Source organism: Paramisgurnus dabryanus, chromosome 23, assembly GCF_030506205.2.
Source record: "Paramisgurnus dabryanus chromosome 23, PD_genome_1.1, whole genome shotgun sequence".
Classification (NCBI taxonomy): Eukaryota; Metazoa; Chordata; class Actinopteri; order Cypriniformes; family Cobitidae; genus Paramisgurnus; species Paramisgurnus dabryanus.
Window position 1 is genome coordinate 7,513,025 of NC_133359.1, and position 13,626 is coordinate 7,526,650.

Sequence of the window (13,626 nt, forward strand, 5' to 3'; positions counted from 1 at the left end):
GTTGTCAATGTGACGTCACACTGATAAAACCCCGCCCATAGCCACTGCCTTACTGGTTAATTTTACCCAAAGGTTTTTCTAAAGATGTTGTTAGCACGTTGTAGCGCTAATACGACTAAATATACTACTGTCTCAGATTGTATTCACAGGAATCAGATCTATTTTAACCAAAAGCGCCCTTTGTCTGTTGGCAAGGGAGTGAGGAGCTGTAGCTCATTTGCATTTAAAAGTACAAACATGCGTTTTTTTTTGTGCTCCCACTCAAGTAGGGGCATTTTGGACATGCTATAACAAATGATATGTGGGGTGAAACTTTACAAACACATTCTAGGCACACATGAGACTTATATTACATCTTCTAAAAATGGGTATAATAAGTGTCCTTTAATTTAGTGCGCTTCTATAGACAAGATTTTGGAAAGGGTCCAGTGGTCCAGAACAATGTGTAGAAGTATGCACTTTTTTTAGTTATAAAAGTATGCACTAAGACAGTAAATAGGTTTAATTTTAAATTTGTGTTAACTTTAATGCTAACAAATCTCAAATTTTTGTATATGCATACGACTTGTTGGCCCAAGTCATACATCATTCCATGTTTTACTTGTTTTGCGCTCTTAGCCAACCCTCCCGGCACCTTAATGCCATGTGTTTTCTTTTAAAAAGTTCAAAGACAGGGCGTTTATGATTGGGACCAGATCTGATACTCAAGTTTTTTTTTGCATGACATGTTTTCGACAACCTCGCAAGCACAGAATCCTTTGAGGATTCTTTGAAAATTACGGCCATACCATAACAAAGACATAACGTCTTGCAAACATCTCAAAAATGTTTGCAAAAATAACTTTGTTGAAACTAAATACATTTTTTGCAGAAGCACCGTAGACGAAATACGAAGACCGAACAAAGCTCAATATTTTTCAAGCCTGACTCATAGCGGTTTATATCTACATACTGTGAGTTGCAATAAGTAGGACTGCGGGGGGCGGACATGTTAACACCAAAATGAGAGCAGAAACACCAGGAAACCTGTTGTGAATGTGTTCGCTGTTGTGCAATGGTGAAAATGGAAAATCTAATCTTGTCCTAAGCTTAGATATGCTTTGTTTGGACCATGAAAATAAAAGATATTAAGGCTCTCTTGTAAGTTTACTGTATGCCTGTTTGACTACGATTTCCATTTATTAAATAAATTCCCTGTAGCCTGCAATATTTCTCCCGTCTGTGGTTTAGGTCATCTATTGTAATTGCTATTACTGTTGCTTATACTTACGTTTGGGGATTTAAACTTAAAAACCCATTAAACACTGGCACGTAACTCATCCTGCACCGTTTGTGCTACGGGCATGAATGGCTCCAAAAATGCATGGTTTATTGAGAGCAGTGCTATTACTATTGTAAGCAATTGGGCGAATGATAAATCAGATGAGAAATCTCAGATTTATATTTAAAGGGATAGTTCACCCAAAAATGAAAAATCTGTCATCATTAACTCACTCTCATGTTGTTACAAACCTGATGAACACGAAGAACAATATTTTTAGGAATGTTAGTAACCAAACCGATCAAAAGCCCCATTGACATCTATAGTAGGAAAAAAGAATACTATGGAAATCAATGGGGCAGTGCCAATGGTTGGATAGTGCAGATTAAGGGGGCGTTATTATTGTAATTCGCCTTGCTACCTATCTCACAAAACAGGCGAAATCTGAACTACCTAATTTTTCACATGCTTGCAAAAAATGGCTTACCCAAACAAAGTTCCTGGGTTGTTATTTTTCACAATTTGTTTTTTTTTTGGTTGAAAAAGGCACTGGGAACCCAATTATAGCACTTAAACATGGAAAAAGTCTGTCATTTTCACCCTATGACCCCTTTAAACTTCATGACACCCCTATTTCCTTCAGTGGTCGGAAAATATCGGTCTCACCTGCATCCCCCATCGACGTAAAAATACTCTCTGTTACTGTCATGATGGTGTCGGTGGCCTGGTCGTATCGTCCGATTGGCTCCCCGCAGCTGGCGTAGTGCCGCACGTGCTGGAGGAGATCACTGAGAGCCTGGCTGACGGCTCCGGCTGCCATGTTCACCTGTCGAAGGAGCTCGCCCTCCTCCGAAGCAGCGTGGCACGCCTTTACACACCCCTCAACGGACCGCTCCACCAGCCGCCCGGCTTCCACCAGCTGCTCCTGACAGACCGGAGATGAGATGGTAGGGCTCACCACCTAGAGCATGGATGCGTACATCCAAATAGGTTAAAAAAGTTGTGATTTCAGTTTTAAGAAAATACTTTAATTTATACATAAATAAATAATAATAAAAAACGAATGATTTAATATAAACTAGTGGTCAATTTATATATTTGCAAAGTATGCATCATTTATCAAAATACCTTGTTTTGTGTTCAACCAAATAATGAAACTCAAACAGTTTTGGGAAAACTTTAGGTTGAGTAAAGAATGACCGAATTTTAACTTTAATTTTAATTTAATTAAATTCAACCATACTTTTGGGAACCACATGGAATATATTGTAAATGTCTCCCAATAGAAAGTCACAAAAAGCACGCACTTGCAACTAAAAAGTATGCGAGTACCTTCGTGCACGCCACCAGCTGTGATGTGGACAGAGCGCACTGTGTGGCGGCGGTGATGACCCGGTTCTGGAGCGCCGTGTCCTCGGCCACCTGTGCCACGTTCTTGGCCTTCAGCACCAGCATAGCGGCGGCATTAGCCACGGCTTTGGCCAGGTTCATCATAATGTCCTGGAACATATTCATCATCCAAAAAACACACTGTGAGACAACCTGGCCCAGACTAATGAAGGAAATAAACGGAAGGATAGAGTGTAACAGGATAAAATAGGGGCCAATAAAACGCTCGGAGAGGCTAACCGAGTGTGACAATATCAGCTGAATCACACAGAATTAAATTATACGCGTTGAAAATGAACGCTGAAGTGTTTACTACAAGTGAAAACCCCTCGGTAAGGGAATAATGAGGAATGTGATTGGGTAAAAGATTTGACTTACACCTATAAGTGATTGTGTAAACCAGGGTATTCAAACTATTTTGTCAACCGTAACTCCGTGACCTTTTATTTACATAATATTTTTTAAAGTAAATATTTAATCGTTTACATAGTTATGAGCAGCATTAGTTCTCAGTTTTCATGATATTTAGAATAAACAAATAAAATATATACTTATATATACCTAAAAAAAAAAATTAAATGCAAAGTAAGAGTATCAAAATAAGAAGCATACAGTTACACGCATCTCTTTATGTACTATTTTGCACATGATTTCGAATGACATCATATAAACCTAATCATTAGTTGTTTTTTCCACATTTAAAGGGAAAATTTTCATTACCGCAACGTGTCCATGACTGGATTTGGGTTCTTTGACACGGAAATATTTCTAATTAAAAAATTTAAAAAATAAAAAGCTTCAGTGCATGTTATACTATAAACATTTACAGTAAAGAAACATGTGGTATTTGGTGATCATTGGTAAATGTATTTTTGTAAATTTTTTCTCATCCTCTGCAACAATTTTCAATCATTGTTTAAGCCCTCAAGGAACTAACATTTAAAAAAAAAATTGTTGTAAGGGACATAATTGACTGTGACACTCAAGATGGCTACCAGGTAAGCAGTTCTTATTTTATCTCTCCAGATAAAAGTTGGAATTTTGTTTGTCATATACCTAGATAGCTTTTTAGTTCTCACTACCGAAACATGAGTTTGTAAATGCATATATTTAATGTAATATCATGTTGCGATAATGATAATTTTGATAATGATAATCTAAAAAATTTTAATAATTCTATAGGAAATATTTTTTAAATCCTCTAAAAGTAATGGTTATAGTAAGTTCAGACCTTGTTTTATTTAGACTTTTTTATTTAATTTAGATTTTTTCATTTTATTTATTTGAATTTTTTTGCTTTTTATTTACCTTTTTTAATTTTGTTGCAATTAATTGTTTTTTAATGAACTTAAACCACATGCAATTCTCTCAGTTCACGAACCGCAGTTTGGGAAACCCTGTTGTGAAAAATAAAGCGCTAAAGTTTGTTTTTTGAGGTAGAAATCCATCATGAAATATACTTCATGGATAAAATATTAAAGGTGGGGTGCATGATCTCTGAAAGCCAATGTTGACCTTTGAAATCACCAAAACAACACGCCCCTACCCAGGCCAGCTGACAGTCTTGCCTGGGCCCGGGACAAGATAATCTTAGAGGGCCCCCACCCCTTACTTTTTACTGGTAACAAGACATTTGGCATTATCAGATTCAGGACCCACGAATATTGCATATTATACATTGTATAAAACATTTAGTTAAAGGTGCTTTTCGTAATTTTTAGAAGGATCTCTTGACAGAAATGCAAAATAATATACTAAACTATATTATCAGGGGTGTATAAAGACCTTTTTATAATGAACCGTTATGTTTTTATTACATTAGAATGAGACGTTTTTATCTACATACACAGAGGGTCCCCTTACGTGGAGGTCGCCATTTTGTGCTGCCATGTTTCTACAGAAATGTTTAACGGACAAACTTTTTTTACTAAGTTGTCTCTGACGATGACATGTTTTACTGTAGCTTATCTATGCGTTTCAAAAGCGAGGGGGGAGCAGTGGATTGAGCCTAGATGCTTCTAAAATTTACACACTGCACCTTTAAATGTAGTACACTGAAAAAAAATATTCATTGAATTTAATACATTTTTTAAGGTAAGTGGTTGCAATCAATTTATTTAAGCTACATTTAAACAAAAAGATTAGTAAAGTAAAATAAAATATAAAACTTTTGTTTAAATGTAGCTTAAATAAATTGATTGCAACCACTTACCTTAAAAAACGGATTAAATTCAATGAATCATTTTTTTCAGTGTACTGACGCTGTATACTGAAACAAAATATCATAATCACGTATGAATTATGAACAGACTATTGGAAATATCAGTAAAACAACTTTAGCTAATATTATGCTGTGTTTGGACTAAAAATTGAATAAATATTACTCCTCTCTTTAGAAATTTGAAGTAAACATATAAACTCAATCAATATTTCTCCAAACATGCACGCCTTTGAACCAAAAGCCCAGAGGGATATTATTTTGTAAAGAGCTTTCATGATGAGCATTAGATTTTTCTCAATGAATGCGACTGAGGGTAGAGCCCTGCATTTCAGCCCAAGCCCGACCCGACCTTTTTACACCCCTCAGGTCGGGTTTCGGCCAATTTTAACGTCACAGCTGATACGCGGGCGGACCAGGGCTTATTTAGGCTTCTCCGTCTTTTTATATTTTTCAATTTAATTAAAATAACATTTTGACAGACGATGATTGCAAAACAAACGTAGTAAGACTTTTAACCTATAGCACGAGTCCGCTATAAGCACAGCCAGCCACACATTTACAATGCAGCTGTTGCTTATTTAACAGCAGGACCTTCAGCGCACCGGGAAAAATATTAATGGAGGACTAGATTAAAACCTTGGATACTGCGCATAATCTATGCAAACAGCATCCAAGACATAATCTATAATACATATATATATGCATAGCGAAGTTGTAAGATAAGGCAGGTTGCATGTTTATTCGTTTCATGTTTATTTCGTTTCGTTTTGTAGCTATAGCCCTTTTCATTTATTTATTTATGCACCCGTTGCAGCTGCGAGCAGCAGAGCAACCTGCCTCCGCTTTTTAAAAATAGTGTGTGTTGATAATAAACGTTTAAACTAACACTGTGATATGCTGAAAATATATATTTTATATAGTTGTTATTATAGGCAAGTGAAGTGTTGATTTGAGAGTTCAATTCATCAAACATGTCGTCAACTTGCTGTCGGCTGCGAACCGCTTGTTGGAACAAACAAAAATACTCTAAAATGTAAATAAAAAAAGAAATATAACTATTTTGCCATTTAAAACAAATCTGAACTGCTTTAATTGCTGCAAGAGCTGTGTAAGGAATCTGTGTAAGGAGTTATTTTTTCTATTTCTGCGGATTTCCTTTGCAAAATCTATGCGGAATTTTGCAGAATAATTAAAAATGTTTTAAAACGATCTGAGAGAATGTGCGCTGTGAATATTACAAAACAATAAAATATTTTACAATTACATTTTATTAAAGGATTACCCTGAATTAAACTGGACCAACATGAACCAACAGATAATGGACAATGTGCTGTCACGACCATAGAGTTTAATATAAATTACATATATTACTGTCTACAGTGTAACATTAAAAAGAAAAGGCTTCTCATAATTAATGTAGCTATATCAAGATAATTTCATCTGTTTAACAACACAATGTATATTTATCTTGTAAACGGATTTGAAATAATAAATAATTTTCGCATCACTTAGCAATAGAGACGATAGCGAATTCATTATCTTCTCCGCGGTAAGTTTTATTTCAAATTCAAGTTTTACACATTAAATATTAAATAGTTTGTGCTTTCTCTCATAAAAACCTCACAGCAAACAGCACAGACTTCTAAACACACGCGATGCAGTGACTATATCTGCGGTCACAGATTCCTGATGGGGATATAGGAATTCTATTTTCCTCTATAAGGCCTATATTTTCTTCTTTTCTTTTCTTTTCTGAGCACCGGACTTGTGCTGAGTCTGACAGGACATTTTTGAGCGTACTGAACTTCAAATCAAATTTATTTATTTTTTATCAATTATTCCATAGGTTCCAGTTCTGGGCCCCCCTCTGGGCCCCACCCCACCCTGGGCCCGGGACAACAGACCCGTTTGTCCCCCCCTGTCGGCGGGCGTGCCCCTACCCCAATAGAATCTGGACCTTCTTTTGATAGACCCGCCCCACACATACGCAACCCAGGCAACGATGTCAGATAGTAGACACACCCCTTACTGCTGATTGGCTCCAAGCGTTTTTCAAAAATTGTGCACCACACCTTTAAAGGATTAGTCCATTTTCTTAAAAGAAAAATCCAGATAATTTACTCACCACCATGTCATCCAAAATGTTGATGTCTTTCTTTGTTCAGTCGAGAAGAAATTATGTTTTTTGAGGAAAACATTGCAGGATTTTTCTCATTTTAATGGACTTTAATAGAGCCCAACATTTAATACTTAACTCAACAAAAAAAAGGACTATAAACAATCCCAAACGGGCATAAGGGTCTTATCTAGCAAAACGATTGTCATTTTTGACAATAAAAATAACAAATATACACTTTTAAACCACAACTTCTCGTCATGTAGATCTGTTCGTGATGCGCCAGCTGACCCCACGCAATACGTCATGACGTCAAGGGGTCACAGAGGACGAATGCGAAACTCCGCCCCAGTGTTTACAAGTGTTGAGAAAGAGGACCGTTCCTACGTTGTTGTATGTCAACTGATACTAATTCATGTCTTTGTGTCAGTTTATTGTTTAAAATGATCTGCAAATGTGCGTTTTATATTTGTAACACGTGACCTCCCTACGTCACTACGCATTTACGTGAGGTCGCGCTGGACTTGACCTAGACGAAAAGTTGTGGTTTAAAAGTGCATATTTTTTATTTTTCTTGTCAAAAATGACAATCGTTTCGCTAGATAAGACCCTTATGCCTCGTTTGGGATCGTTTATAGACCTTTGAAACTCCGTTGAAAAAAACTGTTAAGTGCTGAGTTAAGTATTAAATGTTGGGCTCTATTAAAGTCCATTAAAATGAGACAAATCCTGCAGTTTTCCTCAAAAAACATAATTTCTTCTGGATTGAACAAAGAAAGACATCAACATTTTGGATGACATGGTGGTGAGTAAATTATCTGGATTTTTCTTTTAAGAAAACTGAATATTCCTTTAATGTACTGTATGAGGTTGTCTGAATATGATAAGCATCTGTAGATGCATTTTATATTTAAAATGTAGTGTGCTAAATTGTTGTTTTAAACCTGTATGTTTAAAAATGTCTTTGTTCTGCTAAAAAAAAAAAAAAAAAAAAGATATTATAGCAATGTGTGTAAGCAAAACGTTTTGGAACACCATTGATTTCCATAGTATTTATTCCTACAATAGAAGTCAATGGTGCTCCTGCTTGATTACAAATATCTTCCTTTGTGTCCAGCAGAACAAAGATAATGGTGAGTAAATGATTTTTGTGGAAAAGTATCCCTTTACTACACTATCCATAATCCCAGAGTTCCTGTAGCTCAGTTGGTGATAGCGATTCCAAGGTAATGGGTTCGATTACTAGGAAACATCGAATGCAAGTAATTTGGGATACAACGATTCATAGATTGGACCAAATGTATACATTTTAAGAGGACTATTACTAGCTTGAAGTAAAATTTTATGTGAAACATATCTGTAATATTGTGATTCATTGCAAAGCTGGTTGGTTTGGTTTGTATTGGATAATTTCTGGAATCCTCATGGAAAAAATAAATCAGAATTTCTTCAGTAAGCATCTGCAAAGTGGGCGGCCACTGTTGTGTTCTGTTCCAAAGAGAAATGCATTGAAGTCGAGACAAGCATGTACATAAAAACACACCTGAAATCTTTCATCCGTTTCACCTTCTCCCATCTGCCTCAGCAGGTCTCCGCTGGCCTGGCCGATGCTGCCCGCTGCAGTCAACACCGTCTGCCTGGGCTGAAGAGCAAAAACATCATCAGAACGTTGAAAACGATCTTCACAAGCCGTCACAACGTCTTAGAACAAGACTAATCACATCCTGTCTATCATCTCAACACTCCACTACAATTACCCTGTCTAACAGAAGCCAAACAAGTAAACAGATTGTGCCTGCGCTCCGTACGCCAGAAAGAAAAACATGATTTAACGAGTTCATTATAAACTCTGCCGGCATACAACAGCGCGTCATTGACAGATTAGATATAATCACCTCTCCAGAAGCAGGTTCGACGGCTCTCAGCAAGTCAGACACAGCCCCCGTGAGGGTCCGGGCGGCACCCATGAGATTCTGCCCACTGCCCACTTCATCCTCCATGAGGGCTGCCAGGAGCTTCACTCCCTTGGACATCTCCGTCAGGTTGGATGAGATGGTGGTGATGGCGCAGCCAACGGCGGTGTAGTCGGTGTCTATTGGGTCACCTAGAGAGAGGGAAACAAGGTTTGTTTTTCGGTTGGGAACTCATTGGGTCATGAAAACAAACGCTTTAATTCCTTTGGCTAAAAGAGCCCATAAAATAAAAGTTTATAAATGTATGAATTTATGTACATTTATATGAATAAGTAAATACATAGCTTTAATTAAACTTCTTTTTAATTGCTGGTTTGTTATCAAACGTCAAAAAGCATTAAATTATTTTATAAAAAATTTATTATAATTTATTACTGTGGTTACATTAATTTCTTAAAATTTTAATCTTTTAAAATTTCAATGCATCAAAATTAGGGCTGTCAAAAGATTAATCGGGATTAATCCAATACAAAGTAAATGTTTGTGTTTGCATTACTTATTTGTGTGTTTATTGTTTGTATTATTATGTATTTATAATTATGCATGTGTGTGTATTTATATACACAAAATAATTACACACAGTGCACACGCACATATATTATGCAAAACACACTTTTATTTTGTATGCGATTAATCACGATTAATCTTTTGACAACCCTAAAAAATATTCCTTAAACTCAAATCAAGCATTACATTTTTTAAATATTTTTTTTTTCTTTTAATTTATAACTGCAATTACATAAATTTCTTCAAATTTCGATGCATCAAAATTAGGGCTGTCAAAAGATGAATCGCGATTAATCGCATACAAAATAAATGTTTGTGTTTGCATAATTATTTTGTGTGTGTATTTATATATACACAAAATAATCACACACAGTGCACACACATGTATTATTCAAAAACAAACTTTTATTTTGTATGCAATTAATCGCGAATAATAGCACTAATCAAAAAATTCCTTAAACTCAAATCAACTTAATTAAATATAATGGAAACTCATGAATATAAATTAAACCGCATTCTCAATTCAATCCTAAATGATGCACAATTTTGGGAGGTACATACACACATTAGCTTATATCCAAACAAGCCCTTCAGGGTATGTACTCAGATGTAAAGCACAGGCTGCAAAAAAAAAAAAAAAACATGCAAACCACCAAACAGATGGTATGGAGATATTATATCCAGTAAAAACCTGGTCTGATCCGTATGAAATCTCTCCAGAACGTGGGAAAGACTACACAAACCGTTCCAAATAGTTCGGCCTAAGGACACTGCAACTCATATCTTTAACTAGAAATAATGTTTTTTTATTGCAAATAAAATGTGTTAAGAATTGCATATTTTACATTATGGTTAGTTGGTATAAATTAGATCCACGCAGGTAAATCTTGCATAATTTAAGACCCACTCTATTAAAATCATTTTTTGTAATTTTGTATTATTTTGTAGTTTTCATCATAAAATCACCCTACATAATGTAAAGAACAATCTGTGTAAATATAACCTTGATATCTTTAATACTGACTGACTAAAGTCATTTCAATGATTGAAATCAAACTCTGATGCTCCTTATGAGACTTTAGCCTGAATTTCATTTCAACTTTAGGAGAAACACCCCCCAAAAAATTGATTCTTAAACCAAACATAACTCTGAGTTGTGTACCTGCAGTGAGGTTGACCACGGATGCAGTACCAGCCGTAATAGCATCCACCTGGGAATGGATCTCGTGTTTGGATTCATCCACCTTATTCTGGACCCACACCCTAGATGCCTTATTGGAGAAATGAAAGAAAAATGAACACATGTGAAGTATCGATGGACGTTTAAAATGAAAAACACCAATAGCAATGCTAGTCATACCAATATTATCTAAGCACGGGTCAATAAATGCACCTAAACACCATTAAAGGAATAATGAACATACAACAAAGCTTACAGTCCATTACTGTAATGCCAAAATGACAAATAAATTCATATAAATAACAATATCATAAAGCTTTTATACTGGCTTGTGACAAATACTGAGAGGACTTCAACCTGACTCAATATTCCTCATGGGATTTGATCGACAAAAGCACTGCATAATACATCACACAAACATGAATGTGTCCTCCTTACAGAGGTGTAAAGAGTAGCTGAAAGCCATACTTGAGTAAAAGTACAAATTCCTTACTGTAAAAATTACTCCACTACAAGTTACAAGTCACCAATTTAAATACGACTTGAGTAAAAGTATTAAAGTAACCCAATTTAAAAGTACTCAAGTATTTTTACTCGTACTGAATGTTGGCTCAAAGATGCACAAGTCCTCAACACAAAGAGACATTGTAGGTCTGGGCAGTGAAAACTAAGAAAGTTTATTTATGAGGTTTTATTTCCTAATATAGAAAAGAAATCAAACATCTCAAAATTTGGACCTGGCATAACAAACACAGATTAAACATAGTCATAGTCTTCTTTTGACTAAAATTTTATTTAGTTTTAGTCATATTTTTGTCATCTGAATTGATTTAGTTTTAGTCTAATTTTATTCAACTAAATGCCATGACATTTTAGTCTAGAAATCTACATTAAATTAAACCCATTTAATTTTAGTCTAGTGTCATTGTGTACTTGAATGTGCCATGCTGAAAAATATATAGCCTAACTTTGTTATATAAATATATGGTAACAATTTACAGTGGGGTTCATTAGTTAACATTAGCTAGCTACATTAGTTAACATGAACTAATAATGAACTGCACTTATACAGCATTTATTCATCTTTGTTCATGTTAATTTCAACAATTACTAATACTTTTTTAAAATCTTGTTAACATTAGTTAATGCACTCTGAACTAACATGAACAAACAATTAAAGCTTACATTTTTATTAACTAACATTAACAAAGATGAATAAATAATGTAACAAATGTATTGCTCATGGTTTGTTCAAGTTGGTTAATACATTAACTACTGTTAACTAATGAACCTTATGGGTTACCAAATATTCCTATCCTAAAAAAGATATCATTTTAATATTTAAACAATTCCAGTAAACTAAAATTACACCAACAGATATATGATAACGCATATTAAAAACGTGAAGTTGTTCATTTGAAAGATTAATTGTAAACACATGTAGTACGTAACACTATCTCACATTAAGTGCACTACATTTCTTCCGTCATGCATCCCTCTTACAGTAAATACATTACAGCATACTTGATTAAATGTGAGGACAGTGAAATTGTACACTTATTATCAATCTTATAATGTACTTAAGTTAATCGGGCAATCAGTACAGGACCTCGCTCGTTTATTTTGGCTTATATAGTAAGTTATATCAAGTTATGTACCAGCTCAGGTAAGCTGATAAAGTAGCATCAGAGTCTATAAACATTTGTGCTTGCCTTTGAGTTGCGGGATGACCCTCCTGCAATCGCGCATCACTTTTGTTTTGATTGTAGCATCACATGTTTAACAAAGGGTCCCTTGACTGAAGCAAATGTGATATGCATCCATATGTTTGCTCTTTATCTCTTCTCTCAGACCAGACGCGAACTTTTCTCTACAGTTTATGACATACGCAGCACTTAGATGTCCCGCTACGGTGGCTCAACGCAAGCCATTCAGCGTTTGACATCAAAGTACCGCGAGAGCAGACTTCTCCATATGCATTTGATTCGCTCTCGCAGTACTTTGATTTCATACGATTGCTCTGCGCAGCGCCAAATGAAGTCCCTCAGTTGTGTGTGTGCGTGTAACCTCGCGACCACAGATTCTATCCATCATCACTCTCTGACACTTTCGTCTCGTTTTTATTTGACGAATAACAATGTAGCGAGTAACGTTAAGTGTCATTTCAAATGTAGTGGAGTAAAGAGTACAAATACCCAATCAAAAATGTAATTGAGTAGAGAGTAAAAGTTGCCTATATTTTTGATACTCAGTACAAGTACAAAGTAGCCCAAAAAATACTTAAGTACAGTAACGAAGTACTTTTACTCAAGTACTTTACACCTCTGCCTCCTTACACATTCACAAAAAACATCTTACTACAACCCGACTACAATTCTACTGATGTTAACATACTTCATAAGTTACTTATAGTAATCAAAATATTAAGTGTAATCCTGTAAGCAAGCTATAGGTAGGCTGATAGTGTCACTATTAAAGGGATAGTTCGGCCAAAAATGATATTAAACCCATGATTTACTCATGATACCCCCAAGCTGTCCGAGTTGCATATGTCCATCGTTTTTCAGACAAACACATTTTCGGATATTTTAGAAAATGTTTTAGATCTTTCAGTTGATTAAATGTAATGTTACGGGGTCCACCCATAGTCCACGACCTTCAAGTCCAAAAAAGTGCATCCATCCTTCACAAACTAAATCCAAACGGCTCCAGGATGCTAAACAAAGGTCTTCTGAGGGTAATCCGCGTGGTGTTGTTGTAGAAATATCCATATTTAAAACTTTATTAACTAAAATAAATACCTTCCGGTAGAGCCGCCATCTTAGTTGCGTCCGCATTCAGGATGAGAGCTTACGCCGCCTACGGAGGCTACTCTGCTGCTGCTCTGTGCCCCCGCCCTCAGAATTTGTCATAACGTCACTAAGAAAAGTGCGTACACTACGCTAATACTCTCTCCTGAATACAGAGGAGTCTAAGATG

General features: G+C 35.7%; 1 protein-coding gene across 1 annotated transcript in view; it reads right to left on the reverse strand.

Annotated features, from left to right (window-relative positions):
* The window catches only part of tln2b (talin 2b), a 156,269-nt gene that overhangs the window by 54,434 nt on the left and 88,209 nt on the right, over nt 1-13,626 (reverse strand). Inside the window, exons 15-19 of the mRNA XM_065292101.2 lie at nt 10,630-10,738; nt 8,883-9,091; nt 8,531-8,629; nt 2,594-2,761; nt 1,928-2,222 (exon numbers count right to left, since the gene is read on the reverse strand). Of these exons, the coding sequence (XP_065148173.1) occupies nt 1,928-2,222; nt 2,594-2,761; nt 8,531-8,629; nt 8,883-9,091; nt 10,630-10,738 (880 nt within the window). The remainder of the gene's footprint in view (nt 1-1,927; nt 2,223-2,593; nt 2,762-8,530; nt 8,630-8,882; nt 9,092-10,629; nt 10,739-13,626) is intronic.